The sequence below is a fragment of the Vidua chalybeata genome, chromosome 34 (assembly GCF_026979565.1).
Source record: "Vidua chalybeata isolate OUT-0048 chromosome 34, bVidCha1 merged haplotype, whole genome shotgun sequence".
NCBI classification, from domain to species: Eukaryota; Metazoa; Chordata; class Aves; order Passeriformes; family Viduidae; genus Vidua; species Vidua chalybeata.
In genome coordinates, this window is record NC_071563.1 from 182,868 (window position 1) to 199,940 (window position 17,073).

Consider the following 17,073-nt stretch of genomic DNA (forward strand, 5'->3'; position numbering starts at 1 on the left):
CAATGTCCTTGTCACCCCTCCATGTCCCCCCTGCCACCCCCACGTGTCCCTCTGTCCCCCCCAATGTCCCTGTGTCCCTGTTGCCCCCCCCATGTCCCCAATGTCCCTGTGTCCCCCCCAGAATCCCTGTCACCCCCTAATGTCCCTGTGTCCCCCTTGGGTCCCCCCCATGTCCCTGTGTCCCCCCCTTATCCCTGTCACCCCCAATGTCCCCAGGCCCCCCCCCAATGTCCCCGTGTCCCCCAGCCCCGCCCATCCAATAAAGCTTTTCTATTCCTGCTCCAGCCACGGCCAGAGGGACAGAGGGACACGGGAGGGGACAGAGGGACACGGGAGGGACAGAGGGGACAGAGGGACACGGGAGGGACAGAGGGACACGGGAGGGGACAGAGGGACAGAGGGACACGGGAGGGACAGAGGGGACAGAGGGACACGGGAGGGACAGAGGGACACGGGAGGGACAGAGGGGACAGAGGGACACGGGAGGGGACAGAGGGACAGAGGGACACGGGAGGGGACAGAGGGGACAGAGGGACACGGGAGGGACAGAGGGACACGGGAGGGACAGAGGGACAGAGGGGACATGGGAGGGGACAGAGGGGACACGGGAGGGGACAGAGGGACACGGGAGGGACAGAGGGGACAGAGGGACACGGGAGGGGACATGGGAGGGGACAGAGGGATGGAGGGGACACTGGGGACAGAAGGACAGAGGGACACGGGAGGGACACTGGAGGGGACACTGGGGTGGGAAAGAGGGGACAGAGGAGACATTGGAGAGGGGACACTGAGGCGCCACACACTGAAGGGGACACAGGAGGGGACACTGAGGCACCACACACTGGGGACCCTCCCCCCCCCCCAACCCCCTCCCCATTTTGAGGCCATTTCCACTTTTTTTTTTTTTTTGGTCACTTTTTATTTCGCGGCCGTTCAATTCCCCGCGTGAAAAAATAGCTCTGAGCCCCTCCCCCACCCCCCCCCGCGGGGCCCCCGCCCCTCCCCCACCCCCCGGGGGCCCCCCCGTTTGGCACAGCCCCTCCCCCCCCTTCCTGAGTCAGAGACCCCCCCCAAAACGGGGGGCACCCCCCCCCCAAAAAAAACAACCCCGGAGATGAGGGGGGGAGGGGGGATTGCACCGATCCCAGGGGAGGGAGGGGGGGGTCATGAATATTCATGAGGTGTTAATAAATAGTAATTAAAGGGGGGGGAGCTCGTTACAGCGCAGCCCAGGGGGGGAGGGGCTGGAGACCCTCCCCCCAAAAAGCACGAGGCGTCGGGGCCCCCCCAAACATGCAGCGAATTGGGGGGGGGGGGGGAAGGGAGCGGCCAGGGAGCAATTAGTCCTCATTAGCATCTAATTTGCATAGGAGTCATTGCATAAGGCTCCCGCCGCGCTGGGGGGGGGGGGGGGCTGGGGGAGGAGGGGACCCCGATAAATGGGGACCCCTCCCCGGGCAGGTTTGGGTTGATTCAGGGGGTTTTGGGGTTTTTTTGCATATTACAATAAATACCGGCGGGTCGGACATGCAGACATGCTGGTCGGGGCTGGGGCGCCCAGGGGGGCCCCACCCCCAAAACTGCCGCCCCCAGGGACCCCCCCGGGGGGGGAGAACAGGTTTGGGGGGGTCCCGGCCCCCCCCAAAGGGGGCAAGGCCTGTTTTGGGGGCTCTGGCCTAGTCCCGTTACCATGGAAACGCAGCCTGGCCTCGCAGTGAAGGCTCAGGCCTGCTCCTGTTACCATGGAAATGCAGCCTGGCCTCGCAGTGAAGGCTCAGGCCTAGACTCATTATCATGGAAACGCAGCCTAACCTCAAAGTGAGGACTCAGGCCTGCTCCTGTAGCCATGGAAACACAGCCTGACCTCACAGTGAGGAGTCAGGCCTAGTCTCATTACCATGGAAACACAGCTTGGCTTCACAGTGAGGGCTTAGGCCTATGCTCGTTACCATGGAAACACAGCCTGCCCTCGCAGTGAGGAGCCAGGCCTAGTCCTGTTACCATGGAAACACAACCTGTCCTTGCAGTAGAGCTCAGGCCTAGTCCCTGTTACCATGGAAACCCAGCCAGTCCTCACAGCAGAGCTCAGGCCTAGTCCTGTTACCATGGAAACACAGCCTGGCTTTGCAGTAGAGCTCAGGCCTAGTCCTGTTACCAGGGAAACAAAGCCTGGCTTTGCAATAGAGCTCAGGCCTAGTCCTGTTACCATGGAAACACAGCCAGTCCTCACAGTAGAGCTCAGGTCTAGTCCCTGTTACCATGGAAACACAGCCTGTCCTCACAGTGAGGAGCCAGGCCTAGTCCTGTTACCATGGAAACACAGCCTGCCCTCACAGTGAGGAGCCAGGCCTAGTCCTGTTACCATGGAAACACAGCCTGGCTTTGCAATAGAGCTCAGGCCTAGTCCTGTTACCATGGAAACACAGCCTGGCTTTGCAATAGAGCTCAGGCCTAGTCCTGTTACCATGGAAACACAGCCTGTCCTCACAGTAGAGCTCAGGCCTAGTCCCTGTTACCATGGAAACACAGCCTGTCCTCACAGTAGAGCTCAGGCCTAGTCCCTGTTACCATGGAAACACAGCCTGTCCTCGCAGTAGAGCTCAGGCCTAGTCCTGTTACCATGGAAACCCAGCCTGTCCTCACAGTAGAGCTCAGGCCTAGTGCCATTACTGTGGGAACACAGCCTGGCCTCACAGTAGGGCTTGACCTGCTCCTGTTACCATGGAAACAGCCGGATCTCACCGTGAAGGCTCAGGCCTTGTCCTGTGATCACAGAAATGTAGCCTGGCCTTGCAGCAGTACCTAGCCTAGTTCTGTTACCATGGAAACACAGCCGGACTTCAGAGTACTGCTCAGGCCTAGTCCAGTTACCATGGAAACAAAGCCTGCGACTGTAGTGAGGACCCTGGCTTGATCTTGTTACCATGGAAACAGAGCCTGGCCTTGCAGTAGTGTCTGGCCTAGTCCTGTTACCATGGAAACATGGAGTGGCCTTAGCCTAGTCCTGTTACCATGGAAATGAAGCCTGCACTAACAGTAGAGCTCAGGCCTAGTCCCGTTACCATGGAAACACAGCCTGGACTCGCAGTAGAGCTCAGGCCTAGTCCCGTTACCATGGAAACACAGCCTGCACTAACAGCAGTACTCAGGCCTAGTCCTGTTACCATGGAAACACAGGGTGGTTTTAGCCTACTCCTGTTACCATGGAAACCCAGCCTGGCCTCACAGTAAAGCTCAGGCCTAGTCCTGTTACCATGGAAACGCAGCCTGCCCTTGCAGTGAGGAGCCAGGCCTAGTCCTGTTACCATGGAAACCCAGCCAGTCCTCACAGCAAAGCTCAGGCCTAGTCCTGTTACCATGGAAACACAGCCTGGCTTTGCAATAGAGCTCAGGCCTAGTCCTGTTACCATGGACACAGCCGGATCTCACAGTGAAGGCTCAGGCCTTGTCCTGTTATGACAGAAATGTAGCCTGGCCTTGCAGCAGTACCTAGCCTAGTTCTGTTACCATGGAAACACAGCCGGACTTCAGAGTACTGCTCAGGCCTAGTCCAGTTACCATGGAAACAAAGCCTGCGACTGTAGTGAGGACCCTGGCTTGATCTTGTTACCATGGAAACAGAGCCTGGTCTTGCAGTAGTGTCTGGCCTAGTCCTGTTACCATGGAAACATGGAGTGGCCTTAGCCTAGTCCCGTTACCATGGAAACACAGCCTGCACTAACAGCAGTACTCAGGCCTAGTCCTGTTACCATGGAAACACAGGGTGGTTTTAGCCTACTCCTGTTACCATGGAAACCCAGCCTGGCCTCACAGTAAAGCTCAGGCCTAGTCCTGTTACCATGGAAACACAGCCTGTCCTTGCAGTAGAGCTCAGGCCTAGTCCTGTTACCATGGAAACACAGCCTGGCCTCGCAGTAGAGCTGAGGCCTAGTCCCGTTACCATGGAAACGCAGCCTGAACTCATAGTGGGGCCAGTTTGCCCCCTTCTCCCCCACTTTTGGGGTGACGGTGCCACCACAGGGGGACGGGGGGGACACCCGGGCAGGGCCCTACCTCCACCGTCGTCCTCCGCCATCGGCGCGTCCGGCGGCTCCAGTTATTGCTTGGGGGGGTGTGGGGAGCCCAGGAGAGAGGACACACGGCGGGGGGGGGGGGGGGGACATGGGGGACACACACAGGGCAGACACAGGGTGAGGTGACACCAATTTAGGTGGGGGGGGCTCCCCAAGTCCTGAGTGATCATGGAGGGGGGGCGACACACGGGGTGGGGAACGACAAGGACGCCCAAACCCCCCCCAAAACAAGGGGTGGGCTTGGAGGGACCCCAAATTTGGGGGGGGACACCCAGTCCAGAAAGTGCAGTGCAGCCTTTGGGGTGACATCGGGGCAGGGGGGGGCCCCCCTCGTCACCCCCTTTCACAGTCTCTTAGGGGGGCACCCCTCCCTTTTAGGGGGGCTCCAACCCCTTTTAGGGGAGGAGGAGGAGGGGGGGGTGGGGTGTCCCCAAAATCACCCCCCCCCCGTGCCGGGGTGCCCCCTCCCCCCATTGCCACTGATGAGTTTTTCCCGTTTCTCCCCCAAATCCCGCGCCGGGGGGGGGGGGGGGGGGGGGCAGGGAAAGGGGGTGGGGGAGGGGTCGCGCCCCCCTCCCCCCCTCAGAGGATGGAGGGGATGGGGGAGCGGGGGCGCCGGGGGGGGCTGGGGGAGCTGAAGGGGGGCGCGGCGGGGGCCACCCGCACCCCCGTGATGCTGTTGAGGCTCCGCGACTTCTCGTAGCCTTGGGGGGGGAGACACAAATTGGGGGGGGGGGGAGGTCAGTACCCCCAAAAACCCCCTCAGCCCCCCCCCTTGCATTTCCCAACCCCCCCCCCCCAAAATGGGGAAACCCCCCCCCCCAAAAAAAATGGGATCCCGCCCCTTCAAAAAATTTGGAGTCCCCCCAAAACCCCCCACCCCCACCAGCGGGATTTAGGGACCCCCCCCCCCCAACAAGGAAATGGGGACCCCCAGAGATTTGGGACGCCCCCAAAAGTTGGGGGACCCCATTATGGAGAGGGGGAGGGGAGCACCTCCAGTTCAGGACCCTCCTGCAAATTTGGGGTCCCCCCAGGAGCTGGGGGTGCCTCCCCAAAATTTGGGGATCCTCCCCCCCGGGGGGGTACTGAGGAGGCTGGGGGGGGGCAGGCACCCCCAAAAATGCCTGGGTGGGTCCCCAGGTGGTTTTTGGGGGACCCCAGATGTTTTTGGGGATTCCCAGGTGTGTTTTTTGGGGTTCCCGGGTGATTTTTGGGGTTCCGGGTACTTTTGGTGTTCCCAGTTTTTTTGGGGGGGTTCCTCGGTATTTTTTGGGATTCCCAGGTGTGGTTTTTGGGGGTTCCCGGGTACTTTTGGGGTTCCTGGGTATTTTTGGGGGTCCCCAGATGTTTTTGGGGATTCCCAGGTGTGATTTTTGGGGTTCCCGGGTATTTTCTGGGTTCCCAGGTGTGTTTTTTCGGGTTCCCAGGTGTGATTTTTGGGGTTCCCGGGTACTTTTGGGGTTCCCGGGTATTTTTGGGGGGGGGTCCCAGGTGCCGCCCCTCCCCCATTCCCCGGTGAAGCAGCGCCGCGGTGCGGGGGCGGGGATTGCGCATGCGCAGCGGTGCGAAGTGGGCGGGGCCTGTCCGCAAAAAGGGGCGGGGTTTAGCGCGGGGGGCGTGGCCAGGGTGAGGGCGCCCCCTCCCGGCTGACCTGCGGCGCCGTCGGGGCTCTCAGGCGGTGACGAGCGCTGGGGACAGAACGGGAGAGGGGAGGGGTCACCCGGGAGGGACCCCCGTGGGGACAGGGACCCCCTAATGGGGACAGGGACACCCGGGAGGGACCCCCGTGGGGACAGGGACACCCTAATGGGGACAGGGACACCCAAATGGGGACAGGGACACCCTGTTGGGACAGGGACACCCGGGAGGGACCCCCGTGGGGACAGGGACCCCCTAATGGGGACAGGGACACCCGGGAGGGACCCCCCTATGAGGATAGGGACCCCCTGTGGGGACAGGGACCCCCCAAATGGGGAGAGGGACACCCTAATGGGGACAGGGACCCCAAATGGGGACAGGGACCCCCGTGGGGACAGGGACACCCGGCAGGGACCCCCCTATGAGGATAGGGACCCCCTGTGGGGACAGGGACCCCCCAAATGGGGAGAGGGACACCCTAATGGGGACAGGGACCCCAAATGGGGACAGGGACCCCCTGTGGGGACAGGGACACCCTAATGGGGACTGGGACCCCCGTGGGGACAGGGACACCCGGCAGGGACCCCCCTATGAGGATAGGGACCCCCTGTGGGGACAGGGACCCCCTGTGGGGACAGGGACCCCCAAATGGGGACTGGGACCCCCGTGGGGACAGGGCCCCCCCCCAAATGGGGACAGGGACCCCTAATGGGGACAGGGACACCCGGAAGGGACCCCCGTGGGGACAGGGACCCCCTGTGGGGACAGGGACCCCCAAATGGGGACTGGGACCCCCGTGGGGACAGGGCCCCCCCCCAAATGGGGATAGGGACCCCAAATGGGGACAGGAACCCCCTAATGGGGACAGGGACACCCTAAGGGGACAGGGCCCCCCCCAAATGGGGATAGGGACCCCAAATGGGGACAGGGACACCCTAAGGGGACAGGGACCCCCCCCCCAAATGGGGACAGGGACCCCCCCCCAAATGGGGATAGGGACCCCAAATGGGGACAGGAACCCCCTAATGGGGACAGGGACACCCTAAGGGGACAGGGACCCCCCCCCCAAATGGGGACAGGGACCCCCGCCCCCCTTCGCATGGGCGGAGCCCCCCAGCCAGCCCCGCCCCTTGCACGCGCGTGTGCAAGGGGCACCCAGAGCCCCCCAGCGCCGGGGGGTCTGTGCAAGCTCCGCCCCCCCCAGTTCCCCCAGTTTGGGGGGTCTGTGCAAGCTCCGCCCCCCCCAGTTCCCCCAGTTTGGGGGGTCTGTGCAAGCTCCGCCCCCCCCAGTTCCCCCAGTTTGGGGGGGCTGTGCAAGCTCCGCCCCCCCCAGTTCCCCCAGTTTGGGGGGCTGTGCAAGCTCCGCCCCCCCCAGTTCTCCCAGTTTGGGCGAGGGGCGGAACTGGGAGGGACATGCAGGAGGGGGGAGGGAGGATTTGGGGACCCCCCCCCCAAGGGGTTTTGGGGTACCCTGGGGGGGTGTGGGGGGTTGGGGACCCCCAGGATTTGGGGTAACATTGGGGGGGGGGGTCCTGTAGATACCCCGGAAGGTTTTGGGGTGTCCAGGGGGGGGTCTGTAAACACCCCTGACAATTTTGGGGTGCCCGGGGGTGGGGATACCCACACTCCCAGGATATGGGGGGGGGTCTGTAGGGACCCCTGACACTTTTGGGGTGCTCGGGGGGGGTCTGTAGATACCCCGGAAGGTTTGGGGGGGGTCTGTAAGAACCCCTGACACTTTTGGGGTGACCGAGGGGGGCGATATCCACACTCTCAGGTTATGGGGGGGCTGTAAGCTCCCCGGACACTTTCGGGGTGCCGGGGGGGGGTCTGTAAGTACCCCAGACAGTTTTGGGGTGCCCCGGGGGGGGGATACCCACACTCCCAGGATATGGGGGGGTCTCTAGGCACCCCTGACACTTTTGGGGTGCCCGGGGGGGGATACCCACACTCCCAGGATATGGGGGGGTCTCTACGCACCCCGGACAGTTTTGGGGTGCCCAGGGGGGTCTGTAAGTACCCCAGACAGTTTTGGGGTGCCCGGGGGGGGATACCCACACTCCCAGGATATGGGGGGGTCTCTAGGCACCCCGGACACTTTTGGGGTGCCCCAGGGGGGTCTGTAAGTACCCCAGACAGTTTTGGGGTGCCCGGGGGGGGGATACCCACACTCCCAGGATATGGGGGGGTCTCTAGGCACCACGGACAGTTTTGGGGTGCCCCAGGGGGGTCTGTAAGTACCCCTGACACTTTTGGGGTGCCCGGGGGGGGATATCCGCACTCTCAGGTTATGGGGGGGGTCTCTAGGCATCCCGGACAGTTTTGGGGTGCCCGGGGGGGGATACCCACACTCCCAGGATATGGGGGGGTCTCTAGGCACCACGGACACTTTTGGGGTGCTGGGGGGCTCTGTAAGTACCCCAGACAGTTTTGGGGTGCCCCGGGGGGGGGATATCCACACTCTCAGGTTATGGGGGGGGTCTCTAGACACCCCGGACAGTTTTGGGGTGCCCCAGGGGGGGTCTCCCAGCACCCACCTTTGCGCAGGGGTCCCTCGGGGGGGGGCGCGTAGTCGGGCCCCAGCAGGAAGCAGGCTCGGTCGCGGCCGCAGCGCTCGCGGCCGCCCCCGGGCCCGGCGGGGGCGTTCGGGGGGCCCCCCCCGCGCTCCTCGGGGGACAGGGGCTGCTCGATGGGGGGACAATCCTCCTGCGCCAGCGCCGCCCGCCCCGCCTCCCCGTTGGGCCGCGATTCTGCACGGGGTGGGGAGGGGGGGGCGCCCAAATTGGGTTGGGAACCCCCCCCCCCCCTCCTCCTCCAGACACGGCCGGGCCGGGTGCGGAGGGGTTAAACCCGGCTTAAAATGTCCCCGGGTCCCGCCCAGCGAGCCCTGAGCGTTCAAATCCGCCCCGAAAGGAGGCGAATTCGCCGCAAAAATGCAAAAAAAAAAAAAAAAAAAAACCAAAAAAAATTTCCCTCCAAAATGCACCAAATCCCACCCCCAAAATATTCCAAACACTTCCCAAAATGCACTGAATACCCCCCCCCCAAAAAAGAACCCAAAGATATAGCAAAATATCCCCGCAAAATGCAACAAACTCGCCCCAAAAGAACCCAAAGATATATCAAAATATCCCCCAAAAATTCACCAGATTCCCCCTCAAAATATCCAAACACTTCCCAAAATGCAAAAAAATTCCCCCCAAAAGAACCCAAAGATATATCAAAATATCCCCCCCAAAATGCAACAAACTCACCCCAAAAGAACCCAAAGATATATCAAAATTTCCTCCCAAAATGCACCAAATCCCCCCCAAAATATTCCAAACACTTCCAAAAATATCCCTCTAAAATGCACCAAACTCACCCCAAAATATCCCAAACTGCCCCCCAAATAAACCCCCTAAAATGCACCAAATTCTCCCCCCAAATGTGCCAAATCCACCCAAAAAGCAAAAAATTCTCCACAAATTATCCCAAACACTTCCCAAAATATCCCCCCAAAATGCACCAAACTCTCCTCACAAAATATCCCAAATACTTCCCAAAATGCACCAAATTCCCCCCAAAATGCACAAATTTTCCCCAAAATGCACCAAACTCCCCCCAAAAATATCCCAAATTCCTCTCAAAATATCCCAAACACTTCTCAAAATATCCCCCCAAAATGCACCAAACTCCCCCAAATACTCCAAACTCCCCATAAAATACCCCAAACTACCCTCAAAACACACCAGCCCCCCAAAAATACTCCAAACTCCTCCCAATTTACCCCAAAATACTCCAAACTCTCCCCCAATCCCCAAAATATCCCCAAAATATCCTTAAAAAAATGTTCTCCCACATTATTCCCCCCGAAATCCACAAAACTCCCCCAAAATACAATCCCCATTATCCTCCCAAACCCCCCAAAAAATCCCTTGAAAATGCCCCCCCAAATCTGCTGAACTTCCCCAAAATACACCAATCCTCCCAAAATTCCCCCCAAATCCACCAAAACCTCCCAAAAAAACACCGAAACCGCTCCTCAAATCCACAAATTCCATCCCCCCCAAAATCCAAAGTCCCTCCAAAACCCCAAAATCACCGAGCCCTCCACAAATTCTAATCTTCCCCCAAAATCCACCAAAATTCCTTGAGAACCCCCTCCAAACTTCACCAAAATCCACTAAAATCTGCCAAAATCACCACAGATCTGTCCAAAATCCACCAGTACCCCCCAAAACTGAGCAAATTCCCCCCAAACTGTATCGCAATCCCCTAAATTTCCCTCCAAAACTCTCCCAAACTCTTCCACCCCGCCTAAAATCCACCAAATTCCTCCCCAACCTCTCCAAAACTCCCCCAAACGCCCCTCCAAACTCTACCAACCCCCCTAAAACCCCACTAATCCCACCCTAAACCCTACCAAGACCCCCTAAACCCCACTAAACCCAGCCCAAATTCTACAAACCCCCCCTAAACCCTACCAAGAGCCCTTAAACCCCACTAATCCCACCCCAACTATACCAACCCCCACTAAACCCCACTAATCCCACCCCAACTATACCAACCCCCACTAAACCCCACTAATCCCACCCCAACTATACCAACCCCCACTAAACCCCACTAATCCCACCCTAAACCGACCAAGACCCCTAAAACCTCATTAATCCCACCCCAAACCCCCTCCAAACTCTATCAAGCCCCCCTAAAACCCACCAAATACACCCCAAACTCTACCAACCCTGCCTAAACCCCACTAATCCCACCCCAAACTCTACTAATTCCCCTAAACCCCACTAATCCCACCGTAAAACCCTCTAAAACTCCATCAAACCCCCTCCAAACTCTACCAACCCCCCTAAAACCAACCCCAAACCCCGTCCGAACTCTAAAAACCCTCCCTAAAACCCCACTAATCCCACCCCAAACTGTACCAACCCCGCCTAAACACACCCCAAACTCTACCAACCTTCCCTAAAACCCCACAAAACCCACACTAAACTCTACCAACTCCCCCTAAAACCCCACCAAACCCAACCCTCCAAAACTGCCCCAAACTCCCTCCAAACGCTACCAACCCTCCCTAAACCCCACTAATCCCATCCAAACCCTACCATTCCCATCCAAACCCCACTAATCCCATCCCAAACCCCACTAATCCCATCCCAAAACCCACTAATCCCACCCCAAACTCTACCATGACCCACTAAACCCCACTAATCCCACCCCAAACCCCACTAATCCCACCCCAAACCCCACCAATCCCATCCCAAACCCCACCAATCCCATCCAAACCCCACCAACCCCACCCCAAACCCCACTAATCCCATCCCAAACCCCACTAATCCCACCCCAAACCCCACCAATCCCACCCAAACCCATCCAAACCCATCCAAACCATACCAAACCCCCCTAAACCCACCCCAAACCCCACCAATCCCACCCCAAACCCCACCAATCCCACCCCAAACCCCACCAATCCCACCCCAAACTCTACCATTCCCACCTAAACCCCACCAATCCCACCCAAACCCCACCAATCCCACCCCAAACCCCACCAATCTCACCCCAAACCCCACCAACCCCACCCCAAACCCCACCCTTTTGGGGGTGCCACTCACCGGCCCGGTTGATCTCCACCACCTCCTCCTGGGCCAGCGGACAGGCCGGCGGCCGGCGCGCGGCTCGGGGGCTGCCGGGGGCGTTGGGGCCGGAGCCCGGCGAGCCGTAGCCGGGCGAGCCGGGCTGGGGGGGCCTGGGGATGTGTTTGTTCTTCTTCTTGGGCAGCTTCTGCTTGGCCATGGCCAGCGAGTAGTACATGCCGAAGTTGTTGACGATGACGGGCACGGGCATGGCGATGGTCAGCACGCCGGCCAGCGCGCACAGGGCGCCCACCAGCATGCCCGACCACGTCATGGGGTACATGTCGCCGTAGCCCAGCGTGGTCATGGTCACCACGGCCCACCAGAAGCCGATGGGGATGTTCTTGAAGTAGGTGTGGCGCGAGCCGGTGACGTCGTCGGGGTCGGCGCCGATGCGCTCGGCGTAGTAGATCATGGTGGCGAAGATGAGCACGCCCAGGGCGAGGAAGATGACGAGCAGCAGGAACTCGTTGGTGCTGGCGCGCAGCGTGTGGCCCAGCACGCGCAGCCCCACGAAGTGCCGCGTCAGCTTGAAGATGCGGAGGATGCGCACGAAGCGCACGACCCGCAGGAAGCCCAGCACGTCCTTGGCCGCCTTGGAGGACAGGCCCCGCAGCCCGACCTCCAGGTAGAAGGGCAAGATGGCCACGAAGTCGATGATGTTGAGGCTGCTCTTGATGAAGTCGCGCTTGTCCGGGCAGAAGCTGACGCGCATGAGGAACTCGAAGGTGAACCACACCACGCACAGCCCCTCCACGTAGGTGAGGAAGGGCTCGGTCTCCACCTCCACGGCCACCTGCGTGCCCGTCTCGTTGCCCGTGGTCACCGTCTCGGTCTTGTTGATGACGCGGTTGAAGGCCTCGTGCGTCTCCAGGCAGAAGGTGGTGATGGAGATGAGGATGAAGAAGAGCGAGGCGAAGGCCACGTACTGGGGCGGGGCAGAGGGGCGAGGTCAGGGCGGGGGGGCCGAGACCCCCCCCCCCCGGAAAAGCCACGGATGGAGCCCCGCGGGGGAAGCAGGGAGGGGGGAACGGGAATTTGGGGTTCTGACCCCCCCGCACCAAATCATTGACACCCCCATAAGTTCATGGGGGGGCTCCTTTGTTTGAGTGCTGACCCCCCCAAATCATTGACATCCCCCAAAATGCCCCAGACTGACCCCCCCAAAACACTGACACCCCAAAATGCCCCAGACTGACCCCCCCCAATCACTGACACCCCCATAAATTCATGGGGGGGGCTCCTTTGTTTGAGTGCTGACCCCCCCCAAATCACTGACATCCCCCAAAATGCCCCAGACTGACCCCCCCCAAATCGTTGACACCCCCATAAATTCATGGGGGGGCTCAGCTGAGTTCTGACCCCCCAAATCATTTACACCCCCCAAAATGCCCCAGACTGACCCCCCCAAATCACTGACACCCCCAAAATGCCCCAGACTGACCCCCCCAAATCACTGACACCCCCAAAATGCCCCGGACTGACCCCCCCAAATCACTGACCCCCCTCAAAATCCCCCAGACTGACGCCCCCCCCCATATAATGAGGGAGGGGGGACACGGGGGGACACAGGTGACACCTGGGGGGGGCTTGGGGACATGGAGGGGGGGGCACAAAGGGGGACACCCAGGCAAGGAAGGTTTGGGGACATTTGGGGGGGGGGGTGCAGGGGACACCGGGGGGGGGGCACAAGTTGGATGGGGGGGGTTTGGGGACATCTTGGGGGGGTTACAGAGGGTTGGGGACACGGGGGGGACACGGGAGGGTTTGGGGACATCTTGGGGGGGTTACAGAGGGTTGGGGACACGGGGGGGGTTGGGGACATCTTGGGGGGGTTACAGAGGGTTGGGGACACGGGGGGGGGTTGGGGACATCTTGGGGGGGTTACAGAGGGTTGGGGACACGGGGGGGGGTTTGGGGACATCTTGGGGGGGTTACAGAGGGTTGGGGACACAAGGAGGGGGTTGGGGACATCTTGGGGGGGTTACAGAGGGTTGGGGACACAAGGAGGGGGTTTGGGGACATCTTGGGGGGGTTACAGAGGGTTGGGGACACAAGGAGGGGGTTTGGGGACATCTTGGGGGGGTTACAGAGGGTTGGGGACACGGGGGGGGGGGGACACGGGAGGGTTTGGGGACATCTTGTGGGGGGGGGCAGGACAATATTTAGGCCATGGGGGGGGGGGGGCGGAGATATTTGGGGACATCGTGGGGGGACACAGGGGACACGGGCGGGGGGGGGATCTAGGCCAGGCGGGGGGTTTGGGGGACACAGGGGACAGCGGGGGGGATGTGGGCCAGGCTGGGGGGGGGGGCGATTTAGGCCACGCGGGGGGGGGGGGGGGGGTGACATGGAGGGAGGGGGCCCCGAGGGGGGGGGGGGGGGGAGGGGATGTAGGACAGGCCGGGGGGGGGGGGGGAGGGGGCACCGCAGTGCGGTCCCGCCCCCCCCCCCGGCCCCGCTGCGGCAGGATCGGGGCCAGCGGCTGCGGGGGAGGGGGGGGGACAGCGGGGACATCGAGGGGGGGGCGTTTGGGGACACGGGGGGGGGGGGGACACAGGCACAGAGGATCGCCCCCCCCCCCCTCCGCGTCCCCGTGTCCTCCCATCACCCCCCCCACCGTGTCCCCCCCCCCCCCCCCACCCCTCCCCGCGCCCGTCCGGTGTCCCCTCAAAGCCACCCCCAAAGTCCCCTCAGTGTCCCCAATGTCCCCCCCACCCCCCAAATATTTCTGACCCCCCCCCCGAGTGCCCTCAAAGCCCCCCCAAATCAACTCAGAGCCCCCCAAGGCCCCCCTGACCCCCCTAAACCCCTCAGAGACCCCCAAATCTCCTCACAGACCCCAAAACCCACTCGGAGACCCTCAAATTTCCTCACCGACCCCAAAACCCACTCGGAGACCCCCAAATCTCCTGACAGACCCCCTGAACGCCCTCAAAGATGCTCTAAAACCCCTCAGACACCCCCAAAACTCAGCCAGAGCTCCTCTAAACCCCTCACAGCGCCCCTAAACCCCCTCAGACAGCACTCAACCCCCCCCAGGCCCCCTAAATCCCCTCAGAGACCCCCTAAATCCCCTCAAAGATCCCTTAAAACCCTCACAGAGCCCCAAATCGCCCTCAGAGATGTTCCAACCCCTCTCAGAGCCCCCCGAAATCCCTTCAGGGCTGCCCCAAAACCCTCCCAGCTGCCCAAGAGCCCGTCAGAGCCCCCCTAGACCCCCTCAAAGACCCCCTAAACCTCTTGGGAAGTGTCTTAATCCCCTCACGGACCCCCCCAAACCCCCTCAAAAAATGCCCTAAACCCCCTCAGAGCACCCCAAGAGCCTCTCAGAGCCTTCTTAAACCTGAGAGATTCCCACAAAATCCATTTAAACCCCTCAGATACGCCCTAAACCCCCTCAGAGCCCCCCGAGACCCCCTCAGAGATGCCCCAAAGCCTCTCACAGACCCCTTAAATCCCCTCACATCCCCCCTAACCCTCTGCACCCTCAAAATCACTTTAACACCCCCCCGAACTCCCTCAGGGATGTCCTTAACTCCCTCAGACATCCCCAACTCCCCTCTGGAGCGTCCTAAACCTTCTCAGGACCCCCCTAAACTCCCTCAGAGATGCCCCAAACCCTTCAGAGCCCCCCAAGACCCTCTCAGAGCCCCCTTAAAGTCACATTCCCCCCTAAACCACCTCAGATCCCCCCAAGACCCTGACAGAGATGCTCTGAACCCCTCACATCCCTCCTAAACCCCTCCAGAATTCACTTTAATTCCCTTAAAACCCCCCCTAAAACCTTTTAATTACCCTACCCCCCCTGAGACCCCTCACATCTCCCCTCAGAGCCCCCCGAACCCTCTCACAGCGCTGTTAAACCCCCTAAAACCCCTCCGAGGTGTCCTAAACCCCCTCAGACACCCTTAAACCCTCTCACAAGCCCCCAGGCTGCCCTCAGGGCCTCCCCTAAAACTCGTCAGTCACCTTTAAACACTCCGGCATCCCCTCAGGATCGCCTCAGAGATGCCCTAAACCCCCCTAGAGCTCCCCCAAATCCCCTCGCAGCCCCTCTGAACCCCCTCAGAGATGCCCCAAACTCCTCTGGAGCTCCCCCAACCTTCCTAAACCTCGTTAGAGCCCCCCTAAACCCCCTCAGAGAGGCCTTAAAGCCCTCACAGCCCCTCAGGACTCCTTCAGAGGTGCCCTAAACCCCTTTAGGATCTCTAAACCCCCTCACAGCCCCTCAGGACCCCCTCAGAGGTGCCCTAAACCCCCTCAGAGGTGCCCTAAACCCCTCTAGAGCACCCTAAACCCTTTCACCACCCCTCAGCCCCCCCCTCAAAAATGCCCTAAACCCCTCTAAAACCCCCGAGACCCTTCCAGGGCTGCTCCAAACGCCTCTAAAACCCCCTAAAAATGCCCTAAACCCTTTCAGGGCTGCTCTAAACGCTTCTAAAGCTCCCCAAACCCCCTCAGAAATGCCCTAAACCCCTCTAGAGCCCCCTTAAAGTCCCCAAGACCCCGCCAGGGCTGCTCTAAATGCCTCTAAAGCCCACCCAGACCCCTCAGAAATGCCCTAAACTCCTTCAGGGATGCTCTAAATGCCCCTAAAGCCCCTCTAAACCCCCTCAGAAATGCCCTAAACCCCTCCAAAGCCCCCAAACCTCCTCAGAGCTGCTCTAAACCCCTCTAGAGCCCCATTAAACCCCCAAACCCCCTCAGAGCTGCTCTAAAGCCCCCGAAACCCCTTCAGGGTTGCTCTAAACCCCTCCAGAGCCCCTCAGGACCCCCTCAGAAATGCCCTGAACCCCCTCAGAGCTGCCCTAAACCCCTCTAGAGCCCCCTTAAAGCCCCCAAGACCCCTTCAGGGCTGCTCTAAACGCCTCTAGAGCCCCCTTAAGCCCCCAAACCCCCTCAGAGCTGCCCTAAACCCCTCTAGAGCCCCCTAAAATCCCCCAAAACCCCTTCAGAGCTGCTCTGAAGCCCCTCCAAACCCCCTCAGAAACGCCCTAACCCCCCTCACACCCCCCCCCCATAACCTCTCTAACTCCATCCCAGAACCCCTCCCCACACACACACGCACACAAACCCCTCACCCTGGCCATCCGCGACGAGTAGGGATCCTCGAAGAGCGCCCAGAGCCGCGGTCGCCACCGCCGCCACCAGCTGGCCGGCCGGCCCTCCTCCAGGCACAGCCGCTTGGGCTCGGCGGGCTCGGGCGGCCCGGGCCCCTCGGGGCTCTCGAAGCTGTCCAGGGCCTCCTCGGCGTCGCGGTGCTGCCGGTAGTTCATCCAGCAGCACGCCTCCACGTCCGTCTCGTCGATGCCCCAGAAGGCGAGCTCCTCCTCGAAGAGCGGCCCGCACACGTCGGCCGGGCAGTGCAGCTTGCCGGTGCGGTAGTAGTTGAGCACGTAGGCGAACACGGCGGGGTGGCGGTCGAAGAAGAACTCGCCGGCGCCGGCATCGTAGTCGAAGCGGGCGGCGGCGCCCGGCTCGGCCAGCCCGGCCAGGCGGGTGCCGGGCAGCGTCTGCAGGGTGCTGCGGTAGGTCTCGTGGCGGACGCCGCCGACGTTGATCACCACCTTGTCGCGCTCGGCTTGCCAGCCCATGGCGAGAGTCGCGACGGGAGGAGGGGGCGAGAGTCGCGATAGGAGGAGGAGGGGGCGAGGGGAGGGAGAGGGGACGGCGGGTGCCGCATCCCGGCGCGGCGGGGAGGGCGCGGGGGGCGCAGGCGCGGCGGGGACGCG

General features: G+C 61.2%; 1 protein-coding gene across 2 annotated transcripts; it reads right to left on the reverse strand.

Annotated features, from left to right (window-relative positions):
* Positions 1-4,597: 4,597 nt before the first annotated feature.
* On the reverse strand, positions 4,598-17,020 carry LOC128802194 (potassium voltage-gated channel subfamily C member 1-like). 2 transcript variants are annotated; one of them, XM_053968449.1, is made up of 5 exons: positions 16,423-17,020; positions 11,318-12,266; positions 8,252-8,464; positions 5,728-5,764; positions 4,689-4,777 (listed from the first exon to the last, which is right to left on the reverse strand). In XM_053968449.1, the coding sequence occupies exons 1-4, from the start codon at positions 16,933-16,935 to the stop codon at positions 5,748-5,750; spliced, it is 1,692 nt and encodes a 563-aa protein (XP_053824424.1). In that variant the 5' UTR covers positions 16,936-17,020; the 3' UTR covers positions 4,689-4,777; positions 5,728-5,747. The 2 variants fall into 2 exon arrangements, with proteins under 2 accessions (XP_053824423.1, XP_053824424.1); XM_053968448.1 differs by lacking the exon at positions 5,728-5,764 and having other exon boundaries at positions 4,598-4,777.
* Between the last annotated feature and the right edge of the window lie 53 nt (positions 17,021-17,073).

Bases quoted from the DNA above. Each gene is read 5' to 3' on its own strand.
- LOC128802194 (XM_053968448.1), bottom strand. From the start codon at position 16,935: ATGGGCTGGCAAGCCGAGCGCGACAAGGTGGTGATCAACGTCGGCGGC. The intron at 12,267-16,422 runs GTGAGGGGTTTG...GCCCCGCCCCAG, and splicing joins ACTCGTCGCGGATGGCCAGG to TACGTGGCCTTCGCCTCGCT. The intron at 4,778-8,251 runs GTGGGTGCTGGG...TCCCCCCCCAAG, and splicing joins CGAGGGACCCCTGCGCAAAG to GCTACGAGAAGTCGCGGAGC.